At 39.4% G+C, this 14,609-nt stretch overlaps 1 protein-coding gene across 3 annotated transcripts; it reads left to right on the forward strand.

Annotated features, from left to right (window-relative positions):
* LOC107640194 lies at nucleotides 1,824-7,916 on the forward strand. Of its 3 annotated transcripts, none has more exons than XM_021123094.1 (4): nucleotides 1,824-2,309; nucleotides 2,395-2,468; nucleotides 2,928-2,993; nucleotides 3,113-7,916. In XM_021123094.1, the coding sequence occupies exon 4, from the start codon at nucleotides 3,980-3,982 to the stop codon at nucleotides 4,856-4,858; it is 879 nt and encodes a 292-aa protein (XP_020978753.1). In that variant the 5' UTR covers nucleotides 1,824-2,309; nucleotides 2,395-2,468; nucleotides 2,928-2,993; nucleotides 3,113-3,979; the 3' UTR covers nucleotides 4,859-7,916. The 3 variants fall into 3 exon arrangements, with proteins under 3 accessions (XP_020978753.1, XP_020978752.1, XP_016199228.1); XM_021123093.1 differs by having other exon boundaries at nucleotides 1,825-2,309; nucleotides 2,395-2,473; XM_016343742.2 differs by having other exon boundaries at nucleotides 1,859-2,309; nucleotides 2,395-2,473; nucleotides 3,113-4,002.

Below are 14,609 nucleotides of genomic sequence, written 5' to 3' on the forward strand. Positions count from 1 at the left end.
TAGTGTATTCTATATTTATTATGCTCTATTAATACTCTTTTTTTTATAGCAGATTTTGATTTACATTTAATGAAATTCAATAGTTTATAAAAATGCAGCACATTTAATAAGCACAAGTTGTTGTGTTTATTTTAGAGATACTTACAAATATTTATTATTCTTTAGGTAAAACAACATCCTTTTTAAGAATCACAAGGGTGAATACCCTTTTTCAGTCCTTGACCATTTTTTTTTTTGGGACATATTACACCTTAATCATCATTAAACTTCAATCAGGTTCCCACCCATTAATATAATTGGACAAACTCCCATAATCAATTGCCAACAAGTTATCAATATGACGTATTAGGTGGAGTCAGAGTTGTCAAAGTCAAGTGTCACGTATCAATAAGAATAGTTGCATGAACTTAAAATTCTCTCCGTAACACTTAACCTAGAGATCAATCAAATCAATATAATTTACCTCAAAATAAGTAACCATACTTTACAGAATTAAAGCAACAAGGAGAACTTAGTAACAATCAGGATTACAACAAAATTAACCAAACAGTTTTCACTTGTTAAAAGCACCAGACCACTGCCCTTCTCAATATTTTTGTATTTAACCATCTTTTTTCTCTATCTCTGCAATCATTTCTTTTATCTTTTTCGTTGGGTTTGCAACTCCATGTTGTGCCACTTCATCAATATATAAAGAGGCAATGTACTCATTTAGCCAAACAAAATATTTGTAATATCATGCGTTGTTCTATAGTAAAGATACCTACTATTAAATTTTAAAAATCACCAAATAACTCGGCAAACCTAACAAAACTCTAAATATAAAACTTACCTTAAAATAAGAACAACCAAAGAGAAGTCTCCTTAAATTTTGTGAAGTGCCAAATTCGAATAAGATGGCGTAAGTTCCGCAATTACACACTAGAAAAACAAATTTCTTCTTCATTCTCCTCGACATTCCTTCCAAACTACTTCCATCAATACTAATTCGAGTGCTCCAACTCCACTCATATCCATCGCATTTTTTTCGCAATTGCATGAAGAACCAAAATTTGCAGTACCCATGTCCATCGTTGGTTAGTCTTCTCACATAGATGCAAGATGAAAATTCTACCTTTTCAATCATTTGAGAAATGGGGTTTATGAATGGCAAGTGACGTCGACGTTTCAATTGTAGGTAGGGGAGTTTTTAATCCCTGCAACGATTCTTATTGACACGTGGCACTTGGCTTTAACAACTTAGACTTCATCTGACATGTCATACTGGTAATTCGTTGGCAACCGATTACAGGAGTCGATCGGTCCAGTCATATTGATAGGTGAAGACCTGATTGAGATTTAGTGATAATTAAAGTGCGATATGTTTCACAGAAAAATGATCAGGAGCTGAAAAGAATATTTACCCGAATCATCATCTAAAACTTTTATACCGAACCTTTCACTTGTTTTTCTTTTTTTCTTTGGGTCAGGACCTTTTACTTGATTTAGCAATGATTATATCTTTAGTTCAACAGATTATGCATTTAATCGTCAAAACCTTTTTTCTTTTTTCTTTTTTTTATCCTCTTTTTGGCATGAATCCTCAATAGTTTTTTTCTTTTTGGTCTTGGTATCCTAAATTTGTTTTGTTTTTGAACAAGGTATCCTCAATAGTTTGATTGTCCTATACAAATATTTTTTGGTGAACGTCCTATACTAATTTTACTACTGTTTTATGCTGGATTATTTTTGGACATCATATTGGGCTGCCTTCAGTCTTGGTTATAGGATGCACATCCAAAGGCTCAACAAAATAGGGCTTTTTTGGATAAGTGAAAAAAAAGTAGGGTTGAGCTATTAGGGGGTAAAAATAGCTTTCAAATCCGTGGGCCCTCATAATTGGGTTTAGCTTTTAGGCCCAAAATAAAAAATATTCCCGATCGTGAACAAAAAAGGAAGGTTATCCGAAGTGAGGGTTGGAAAATTGCAGTGGATAGCGCTGTGGTGTTGTGTCCGAAAATTGCAAAGATGTCGGTGGCAAGCTTGTACTCAGGAAGAGGTTGGTGTAGTGCGGAAATTCCTGTTCCGTGGAGGTCAAGATCCAGTTGCAGTGAAATTAGAAAGCTTTTGAAATGTGAGATAATGGGAAAGGTTGAATGTGAAAGCAATATATTGAAATCGGTTGGTGTAGTTGGAGTTGGAGTAACTGTGTTGCAGTTTGTGAGCTATGTAGAACCCGCGTTGTCTCTGCCGTTGCAGCTCCATGAACCACCGTTGGCCTCTCTTTGCATGCCCACGTGGGCCGTTCACGTCTCCAGCGTCGCTGAATGGTCCTTCTCTCTCTCTAACACACTCTCTGCTTTATCATTCATGCTTTCATTTCGCTTCATTATATTGTTGCTTTTCTATTTGAAGGATTATAGCCATGGCTTTGTCCTGGCAAAAAGGCGAAAAATCCGGTCATCAAGCTTGGAAGGGCCTCTCTTGGGGTATGGTGAGTTTTTCCTTAATTTTCTTTCTTGGGATGCTCCCATGCATAAAATGTCTTTTTTTAGATATTTTTTAATAATTAAAATTTAACTCATATAATTATTTAAATTGTATTATTTTCGTCAAAATTATGCCAGATAAATTAATTGATAAAAAATTAGTGAATCAAATTTTGAATCAGTTTAAATTAATATTTTTTATAAAAAATATTAATTTATACCGGTTCAAAATTTAATTTATTAATTTTTTTGTAAACTGATTTGTCCAGTCTAATTTTTTTGTAATTTATTAATAATACAATTTAATTGATTATATGTGTTAAATTTTAATTTTTAAAAAACATCTTTTAAAAAAGACATTTTTGACATCTTTATCTAAGTGGCTCCCTTCTTTCTTTTATTATTAATTAGCTCTTATTTGTGTGTATGTGTGTGTTTGTTCTGATTGATTGGTTCTAGGTACTTCTTCTTGGTGGAGCACTTCGTGCATATACATGACATTTCTTTTATAACTGAGTCCTCGAGGTAACTTCATTATGTCAAATTATTATAATTTTAGGATTAATGAGTTGTGCTCTCAAATCCAATCTATGCAGAAGTCCAGTTAACATTGCTATGAAAAATTTCTTGCTGCAAAATAATAGGTGATACGTCACCCTTATTCTCGGCCGCCCGAAAAGCTCGGCACGTGAATAGATAAGATCGGCCTCACACCAGCTGCCCGATAAGCTCAGCATGAAAACAGACAGGAACGGCCTCACCCATTTGAAAATAAGAAACGTGCTCAGCAAACCTAATCACCAAAACAGAATATCATAACCAACCTACAAACTAGGACTTATTCTCAGTAAAACGGATAAAACAACTCCTATAAAGCCGAGCTAATATCCTCGGCTAAGGTTCAGGTTCCATTCTCAGTATTCTATTCTTTACTTAGCTAATTCACTAAAGATCATTACTAACTTGAGCGTCGGAGTATCTTTTGCAGGTATTCCTACCGCGGTGTTCGATCCAGACCGACGTATAGCTCTTCCTCTCCGACAGCTGCCTGCTCGGAACAGCTAAATCTCGGTCACCCCATTGCCAGGACGAAACACTTGGCGCCCACCATGGGGCCGGAATATATCTGACCTCACCATTCATTTTATTTAGTATCTTACCTTATTTTGCAGGATTCTCTATCCTCGAACATGGCTGACAATGGGAACCCCCAACCCACACAGGCAGAGCTCTTAGCTCAGATCGCCGAACTCCAGGCGGAGGTGTGGAAGATAGCTGAACTGTCCGCACAGAACAATGGAAAGCACGAAGGAGAAAGCTCTAAAAGCTCGACGCAGGGCAATACGGAACTCCTGAACATCACTCCACCAAAGGAAAAGCTCACCCTCGAGAACCCCTTTTTTGATGAGATCACTAAGTTTCAGATGCCGAAAAACTTTGTATTACCTACAGCGCTGGAACCATACAAGGGGTTCGGTGACCCCCGAGCTCATGTCAAAAAGTTTTAATCCATGATGTTTTTTAACGGCGCTAACAACGAGCCCGTGCTTTGCCGAGCTTTTCCTACCTATCTTGATGGTGCTACATTACTGTGGTTTTCTAAACTGTCTGCAGGTTCAATTTCCTCCTTTGAGGAGCTGGCAAAATCCTTTATTGACTATTTTGCTGCATCAAGAATTTATGTCCACAGATCAGACTACCTAGGCACAATCAAGCAAGGCCAACATGAGAGTTTAAAGAACTACATGACCAGGTTCTCCGAGGCCACTATGGAGATCCAAGATTTGGATCCTGCTGTCCACCTGCATGCCCTCAAGGCCGGCCTCCGACCAGGCAAATTCTGGAAAACCATTGCGATAACAAAACCAAAAACACTGGAGGAGTTCCGAGAAAGGGCTGCAGGTCAAATTGAGATTGAAGAGCTCCGAGAGGCCCAAAAGCCGGAGAGACAACCTCAGCGGAGGGATGAGGAAAAAGCTTTCAGATCACCAGGCAACAAGGATACAAAGAGGCCCTTCAAGCTCACACCAAAATATAACACGTATACCAGATTCAATACCAAGAGAGAGAACATCATAAAAGAGATTCTGAATGCCAAAATCGTGAAGCCACCAGCCCGAGCAGGGAACTACCAAGACCAAAGGTTCGTGGATAGAAGCAAGCACTGCGCCTTCAACCAGAAGTTTGGCCATACCACAGACGACTGCGTCGTTGCAAAAGACCTGCTCGAAAGACTGGCACACCAAAGGCTCTTAGGCAAATATGTCGAAGGTCAAAAAGCCAGAGGTACAAACTCGGACAGGAACGAACACAAACAAGCAGTAACAGATAAGAACAACAAAGAACATACAGCTTCTGATCCGCCAAGAGGAATCATCAGCCACATATGAGACTAACCACGTACCATAACCTTACTTAGAACAGTCTATGAGGATTTACAAGTGGTAAAGCAAATGAAGACTTCCGCTATCGAACGAATAGTGGCTTTTAACCCCTCTGTTGTGCACTAAAGGCAGTTTCCTGCTGTTATGCCAAATGTTCTTATATAGTGAAGGTAAGAGTTCAAGATGCTTGCGCTTTTCGTCTTGTTGCATGTGCCTTACGGTATCCAAATCCAGTCCTCTCTGCTTCCTATGATTGAAGTGAAGATCTGCAATAGACTGTCAGGTGTAGGCTTGCTTCGCATAGGCTCGGGTCGGTGGTAACTAAATATAGAGAGAAGAAAATCAGGAGGATACGCAGGCGGAGGTGAAACAAACTCAGCCAGAAAATAAAGCTATAGGGCAATGCTGGCAATCGAGGGAACATTGCAGCCAAAGAAGGAGGAGGACCCAGATGTCACAATATCCTTCAATCAATCAGACTTCAGATCGGCAAGCCCTAACCTCGACGACCCAGTAGTAATCTCCATCCAGGTTGGAGAGCTGTTGGTAAGAAAAACACTGCTGGACCCAGGTAGTAGTGCTGATGTTTTGTTCTATTCTACCTTTAAAAAGATGAAGTTATCAGAAAAAACAATACAGCCTTCCTCTGGAGAGCTAATTGGGTTCTCTGGAGAAAGGGTCCACATCATGGGACACGTATGGATAACGATCACGATGGGAGAGATCCCTATGTCAAAATCCATCAATATTCAGTACCTAATAGTAGATTGTTATAGCCCTTATAATATTATTATTGGGAGACCCGCCTTGAATATATTCAAAGCGGTAGTGTCTACCTTACACATGTGTGTTAAGTTTCCAGTACAGGAAAACAGGATAGCAACAGTGTACGCCGACCACCAGGAAGCTTGGCAGTGCTACAATGCCAGCCTGAAACAAAGCCCGACGAACATGACAGCTCGGGCACAAGTCCAAGCAATACACGACACTGCAGAGATCCCTACGTTGGCCGAGCTCGACCCAAGAGAAGACCTCGGCGAGAGACCCCAGCCAATGGATAACCTCCACCGAGTGATATTAACATCAGATGACAAATAGTACACACACATTGGTGAAGCACTAGAAGGAGAGGAACGCAAAAAGCTTATAAGTTTACTGCGCCAGAATGCCGACCTATTTGCATGGACACCGGACGACATGCCTGGAATAAGCCCAGAAGTCAGCTGCCACAAGTTAGCAATTGACAAGGCAGTCCGACCAGTAGCACAAAAGAAAAGAAACCTCGGAGAGGAGAAAAAACAAGCAGCACTCGAAGAAACCAAAAAGCTCCTCAACGCAGGTTTTATCAGAGAAATCCGCTTCACCACATGGCTATCAAACGTGGTAATGGTAAGGAAAATTTCAAGTAAATAGCGCATGTGCGTCGATTTTACAAATCTAAACAAAGCTTGCCCTAAAGATGCATATCCATTACCTTGCATTGATAATTTAGTTGATAATGCTTCTGGTTTCAAAGCCTTGAGTTTTATGGATGCATACTCTGGTTATAACCAGATTTTGATGCACCCAGAAGACCAAAGCAAAACAGCTTTTATAACAGAACATGGAAATTTTTGTTACAAGGTAATGCCTTTTGGCTTAAAGAATGCAGGGGCGACATATCAAAGATTAATGGAAAAGTATTCCAACAACAGATAGGCCGGAATATAGAAGTCTATGTAGATGATATGGTAGCAAAAACACCTGCACAAGGGTCACACTGTGATGATTTGGTAGAAGTTTTCAACCAACTCCGAGCATATAACATGAGGCTCAATCCAGACAAATGTGCTTTTGGAGTCCAAGGAGGGAAATTCCTTGGCTTCATACTAACCTCACGAGGTATAAAAGCTAACCCAGAGAAATGCAATGCAGTGCTGAGCATGACAAGTCCAAAGATAGTAAAAGAAGTCCAGCAAATAGCAGGGAGAATAGCCGCCCTATCACGTTTCCTGCCTGCAGTGGCAAACCGATCTTATCATTTCTTCCAGACATTCTCTAAGGGCAAGAAATTCACATGGACAGACGAATGTGAAAACTCCTTTACGGAACTCAAACAGCTCTTAGCATCACCTCCAATACTCCAGAGACCAGAGGCAGGTAAGCCGTTGTTTTTTTATTTATCAGTATCTAACCATGCCATAAGCTCGGTCCTAGTGATGGAAACAGGAAAAAAAGCAAAACCCAGTGTACTTCATTAGTAAGGTACTACAACCAGCAGAAATAAGGTATCCGAAGATAGAACAGCTAGCACTGGCACTAGTCACAACGGTAAGAAGGCTGCGACATTACTTTCAAAGCCATACAATCATAGTACGAACAGACCAACCACTAAGGCAGATACTAACCAGACCCGAGCTGGCCGAACGGTTAATAAAGTGGTCAATCGAACTATCCGAGTTTGACATCCAGTACGAGTCGAGAAAGGCTCTGAAGTCACAAATACTCGCCGACTTTGTGTCAGAGATGACCAATGAGGCACAACACACATCAGCAAATTGGAGTATACATGTGGATGAAGCATCAAACAGAGAAGGAAGCGGAGCTGGGGTACTGCTAAAAGAGGGAGAGAAAGTGATAGCCGAACAATCACTACAATTCTGCTTCAACGCAAGTAACAACCAAGCGGAATATGAAGCTCTGCTAGCAGGATTAAAGCTCGCCCAACAACTCAGAATACTTCAGATAACAGTCTACTGCGAATCATTGCTTGTAGTACAACAAATCAAGGGCGAGTACCAGGTAAAAGATCCTTTGTTAGAGAAATATTGGCTCATAACAAATGATCTCATCTCAAAGTTCAGTAAATTTGATATTATTCATGTAAACTGAGAACAAAACACCAGAGCCGATGTGTTATCCAAGTTAGCCACAACAAGGCAGGCGGAAAACACACTGGCCCTGTCACAGCTAACACTCAACAAGCCGAGCTTTGAGCAGGACACAATCTTAAGCATCATGCAGGTACCAGATTGGAGAACACCCTTTTTCAATTACATCAACACAGGTGCCGTGCCAAACGAGGAGCCGAGTAAGGAGGAGGCCAAAGATGTCATGGCAGAAACCCACGAAGGGGTTTGTGGAAACCACATCGGTGGCCGAGCATTGGCCGCAAAGATACTGCGAATAGGATACTATTGGCCGACAATAAAAAGGGACTGTATCTCGAAAGTAAAGGCATGTGATAATTGTCAAAAACACGCCACCCTCATGGAGATCCCGGCTGAAGAGCTCCACACCATAGAGGTAAGCTGGCCTTTCGATAGGTGGGGATTGGATATCCTCGGACCTTTTCCAAAAGCGCCAGGTCAGGTAAAGTTTCTTTTAGTATCAATAGATTATTTCTCTAAGTGGATAGAGGCACAACCGCTAGCACATATAACGGCAGAGAAAGTGCAATCTTTCTTATGGAAAAATATTATATGCAGATACGGTATCCCAAGGGAGATAATCTCGGATAACGGGAGACAATTTACAGACCATAAGCTCGCTACCTTTCTAACAAATTTTAACATTAAACATCATTTCAGCTCAGTCGAGTACACGCAAACCAACGGGCCAGTTGAATCAGCTAACAGAATCATCTTGCAGGGATTAAAGAAAAAGCTCGGCGAGGCTAAGGGGGAGTGGGCCGACCTCATTCCAGAAATCCTATGGAGCTACAACACCAGCATTCAATCTGCTACAGGAGAAACTCCTTTCAAACTGGTATATGGTGCAGAGGCACTAATCCCAGTAGAAGTCAGTGTCCCGACGTTACGGGCCGAGCTATATGATCAATCAAATAATTTACAAGTTGGGGCAGCCGAGCTGGATCTTGTGAAAGAAGAAAGAGACATCTCAACCATAAAGCAGCGAGCTAGAAAACAGTACATAGAGCGAAGACACAACAAAAGAGTAGTTCATAGGTCTTTCATTAAAGGATACCTCGTACTCAGACAAACAGAAGAAGCTCGGAAGCCTCCAGCACATGGCAAATTAGCAGCAAATTGGGATGGACCTTTCCGAGTTCTCCAAAATCTCAGAAAGGGGGATTACAAGCTAGAAACCCTTAAAGGAGATCAACTTCCGGGAACCTGGAACGTCTCCTCATTAAGGGGATATCAATCATAACACATGCTGTAAATACGCGAATGATGGTACTCTTTTTTCCCTCCGAAGATTTTTTCCCAAAAAACACTTGGATTTTACTCGGAGAGGGTTTTAATGAGGCCGGACGCCACAAAACATTATACCAATGTAACTTACATTACAAGTAAAACATTTTTATCATGGCAGTTAGCATATATTTCAACCAACAAACATTCAAAATAATCCGAGCTTCATACTCGGAAAACACAAAACGTACGCCGAGCATATTACTCGAAAAAATACAAACAAACAAAACAACATTAAGTTGCCCAAACAAAGCCTAAAGGCTCACTCCACCATACCTCCTATATCAAAGCTACCGCTCTACTTATTGACAGTCTGATAAGATAAGAAATGGCAACAGATAGCCATCTTCAATACATACACGCAATTGATATCACAACACAACATACCATTATCACAACTTTGCCAAATATCATATTTTATAAAAAACTAAACAAGTCACCGTCAAACCGAGCTATATACTCGGAAACCAAAATAACACGACCGAGAATAATACTCGAAATTGTCCAAAAGAACCAAAACAGTCAGATACAAGTCTCAAATCCAAAACACCATATACAAAACCTACAAAATAAAAGCACAAACTAAAAAAGGCCTAATCTGCCTTATCACCCATGCTGGATCCTTCGCCATCACTTCCAGCACCAGCCTCGTCATCCACAAGCTCACCATTCACGACCACCTTCATAACATCAACCTTCGAAGGGTCAGATTCCGGGTATAGCACCTTGACCTGAGAAACGGTGCGATCAAATCCTTGAGCAAAAGCCTCATAAATCCCACTTTCCAACTCTTTGATCCGAGCAGAAAGCTGATCATTCTCGGACCCCATAACCTTCAGTTTTTCAGACGATGTCTTCTGCAGTTTCCTCTCGTCAGCCAATTCCAGCTCCTTCCTCTCCATTGAAGCAGAGAGCTCAGCAATTTTTTGGTCCTTCTCCTGGATAATCCCAAATAGCTCCTCTACACGGGAAGCCTCTTTCTCCTCCCGCTCCAAGGCAAGCTCCTGTGCCCGACCAATGGCAACGATCCGAGCACCAATCACCTATGGAAAAGAAAACAAGTAAATAGGTGACATTAACAAATATTTACAACATTACAACAAAACCTGTACTTGAAGAAATTGGCTAACACCAGCTCGGCCAACTTCGTCAATCATCTTCATGTCATCCGGGAAGCAGCAAAGTTCATCAGCCATGGTGCTAAAAGGATACCACTTTGCCCACAAAGACCTAGCATGCTCGTTTTCATCGTACCCATAGAGCTTTTTTTGTGATTCATATGCAGACTCAACCATCTGCAGAATCATAGAAGACTCCCCCTTACCCTCTAAGACCTCGGCAAGGCTGCCTTGAGCTTGTCCTCTTTTCCTCTTATGCTTCTGCCCAGGACCATATTGAACCAAAGCAGCAAGACCTTTCTCGACATTAGATGAAACTTCTTTCTCACCTTTCTTGCATTGATTGAAGAAAGACTTCAAACCTGCAGTGGTGATGGCATGAGCTTTCTCGACTGCAAATCACAAATAACCAAATCAGGAACGACAGATCAAAACAGAAATAGGAAACAAACACAGTAAAACTAATTACCTATGTGATCGTATACAGCCTGTCTATCAGTATCCCATTTCAACATCTCGGCAACCGACAACAAATCTTTTGGACCCAAGGACTTAAACAAAAAATCCATCACGATATCATCATCAGGAAGCCTATCATCTACATCCAATGCTTGATACGGCTTGGCACACCAAAATAAAGGAAATCTCTCGACTAAATGCTCGTTCAAATAAAATGGGAAATCCTCAGGTACACTCCTAACCCTTACAAACATGGATTTAAAGTCCTTAAACGAAGACTTATATAGACCAAACACAACACGACGGAGATAGCTACTAAGGTTTACCCACAAGCCCCTATTCACCCCTTTTTCTTGAAATAAAGAGAAAAACAGTCTCAAAGACGGCGGATGCTCCAACAGATCCATCAAAATTTCGAACGCTCGGACAAAACCCCAGGAGTTAGGGTGAAGCTGTGATGGGGCACAATTTAACCAATACAACACCCCACACTCGAATTCGGTAAAGGGAAGTCTCACACCCAACTCAGTAAACAGACAACTATACATGAAAAAGAAAGACCAATCGTCCAGTCGGTTGCACACTCGGTCACCTCTCTCACAAGGTAATAACTCTATCCTAACATTACTACCCTCCTTGATCCAGAAATCTGAACCCAACAACCTCACCGATTCCTCATCATCAAACTAGGAGGCATACTCTTTCACCCTAGCATCCACCCAACCATATAGGTCACCCACATTACAGTTCTCCATTAACGAGGAACGAAACGGAAAGACAAAAAAGCAAAAAAGAAAAATAGAAGAGGAGTTAACACTGACCTTTCTTACTCATTCTCAGTCAGGTAGAAGACACAAACTTTTTTTCAAAACACAGCAGTGTGAAGGAAAGGAGAAATGAAACTATAGATAACTCCCCTAAAACACAAACGGTTACAATACCACAAGCATTTAATCCAGATTGTTAAAAAAGATAAGCATTAAACCCACTACAAAATCCAATGGACAGGGGTGCCTAGAAAAACGGGGCAGTTTCACATCAATCATGTCATAATGGCACGCAGAACGAAGCCACCCAAAATGTTTTGGATTCTGTACAGAACCAAGCCGAGTTTGGGGGCTGCAAGGAGCATATACGACAACAACTCAGCGACCGAGGATTGCGGTACTCTTGGTTCGAAAGCTCGCCTTAGTCCTGTCCAAACCAACGCAAGCTTGGGGGCTATGATACGTCACCCTTATCCTCGGCCTTACGCCAGCTGCCCGATAAGCTCGGCATGAAAGCAGACAGGAACGGCCTCACCCATTTGAAAATAAGAAACGTGCTCAGCAAACCTAATCACCAAAACAGAATATCATAACCAACCTACAAACTAGGACTTATCTCCAGTAAAACGGATAAAACAACTCCTATAAAGCCGAGCTAATATCCTCGGCTAAGGTTCAGGTTCCATTCTCAGTCTTCTATTCTTTACTTAGCTAATTCACTAAAGATCATTACTAACTTGAGCGTCGGAGTATCTTTTGCAGGTATTCCCACCGCGGTGTTCGATCCAGACCGACGTATAGCTCTTCCTCTCCGACAGCTGCCTGCTTGGAACAGCTAAAGCTCGGTCACCCCATTGCCAGGACGAAACAATAGGCATATATGTTGCTTCATTCCCCGTTCCATTTAGAATATGAACTTTATTAAAATAGGTTGAACATACAAAATGAATGGGTGGTTCCGTTATGAGTTGCAGGTATTGGTGTTTCTTCAAGCGGGGCTGACCGAAATTGGTAACTTCACAATGTGCATTGCTGCTTACAGGATATACAAATCGTCCAGCGAAGGCTCCATTAATTTTTGAATGAGAGCAGTATGTATATATATATATATATATATACCTTGAATGGAAGTTCTATTCTTCTCTTGTGCTGATTCTGATTGCTAAACTATATCTTCCATGAACATGCTGATCATTTACCAAAATATATTGATAGACAACTATAGAATAATCCCATAGGCAAAGGCATAGGGTTCACATGATTACTTGAATTCTTTTCATTACATTGAAAAAGAAGCTTTTCAAAGCTACAAGTTTTGCTCAGTTTAAGAATCAAAACAAAGTACCTTATTACTTGTGAAAGTAATTTAGTGAAGATTTTGCCAGGGTATTAGTTAAAAATTCTAAATAGAAAATATTCAATAATAATCAATACATTTGAAAATTTCAACATGTATTTTACATCTCTAAGATCAGCTTTGTGTGTGTTTAGATAAACTACAACTTACTAGGGTAGTGACTTGGGTAAGCTTTTGTAGAATTCATTCTAAATAAACTTCATTGGAGAAATGTAAAGCATGTGTTATATATTGAAGCAAATGGCATTTGCATGCAGCCTTCCACGAGATCAAGTAAGCAGAGAAGTCCCCTCCAAAATGGTTTGAAGATGTGGTCCATTCCTTTCATAATTCACGTCATTTTTCTTTTCAAGTAAAGAAAAGGCATCCCATCTTATCTACTCTCTAAAAAGTCCATGCCACCCCATAAAGATAATGAAAGCATTAATCATGGCTCATCAGTCACAAGTCAAAGTGTCAAACTTTGATCATCTACATGAACCTATAGTTACTCTCTCACTGCTCGTCTGCTCCCCTAGTTTCAGTACTAAAGTTACCTCAGTTGTGGATTCAAATCCACCCCTCTTTTTTTTTTCCTTTTCAATTAAACTACTGGCATTTGTTTCTATTAGCAGAACTTCCACTAATGCAGCCTCCTCTTATTGTTTTTGTTAGTTAGGATGGTGTTTAAGATGTTATTATTTGATCACTTAGTTACTTTGAAAACACATGCATGCTAGCTATTGAATCTCAAATGGATCTGTTTCTCTATTAATCCTATTTTGGCTATTCCTAGCTCCTTGAATTGCAATATTTATTTTGGAAACTAACTAAAGGAGTTGGCCTAATGTCGTGACTCGTATAAATCTATGGATGTTTCAAACTGAACTTTATTGATATGTACATACTATAGGGGAAAGAAAAAGCTGGTTCTGCGGGGTTCAATCTAATCCTTCAATTTTTTTTAAAAGCAAATATATATGTCAAACTAAAAGGGAAAAAAAGAAGATTGAAATAGAGCATATATAACAAGTGGAAAGAGAGATTAGATAAGCATTGAGAAAAACTGAAAATTGATGCACCAAAACAAATTTAAAAAGCAGGATAAGTTTGTTATCAATTTTATCAACAATTGTAGGTTTCAATTATTCACTTGCTTTTTATTTGACGTTTCGTATTCATATCGATCTATATTGGTAATGATCATAGTGTGAAACAAGGTTGTCCTGTTATAAGTTATAACTAATTTGTGTGAAACAAGGTTGTCCTATTATAAGTTATAACTAATTTTTTGGTATTGAGTTTGTTTAACTCATTCAGTTTTAAATTTTAACAGTAGATCAGAATATTAAGTCATGTTTTAGGACAATTCCTCCAAACAAGTCTAATTCCACACAAAATATGTAAAACTCATATATGATTAATAGTTCAACCCTTAATATCACTATTCGGGTAAATAACCATTTTTGACCATATAAATTTAATGGCTGCAAAACTAATAAAAAAAATTAAACTAATACTGTATTCATGAAAGATGAATATTGTTTAACAAAAGTAATCAATCATTGAAATTAAATTTGACTCTATAGAAATTATTTTAAAAAGACAAAATAATTTTGTATACACAAGGAAACAATGGCAAGAAAGAAACAAAGGATCCTTACATATTATATATGAACTAGACTATTTGTATTTCAAGAACTAAATCAACCACTTATGTAGAATGCATACTGAAATGTGAAATTCATATGAAAATGTAATAAAGGGAGCCACTTAGATAAAGATGTCAAAAATATCTTTATTTAAAGATATTTTTTAAAAATTAAAATTTAACACATATAATTAATTAAATTATATTATTTTTATTAAAATTAGATCAAA

This window comes from Arachis ipaensis, chromosome B05 (assembly GCF_000816755.2).
Source record: "Arachis ipaensis cultivar K30076 chromosome B05, Araip1.1, whole genome shotgun sequence".
Lineage (NCBI taxonomy): Eukaryota > Viridiplantae > Streptophyta > Magnoliopsida > Fabales > Fabaceae > Arachis > Arachis ipaensis.

What these genes read in the sequence shown, in the direction of transcription:
- LOC107640194 (XM_021123094.1), top strand. Translation starts at nt 3,980, where the DNA reads ATGATGTTTTTTAACGGCGCTAACAACGAGCCCGTGCTTTGCCGAGCT.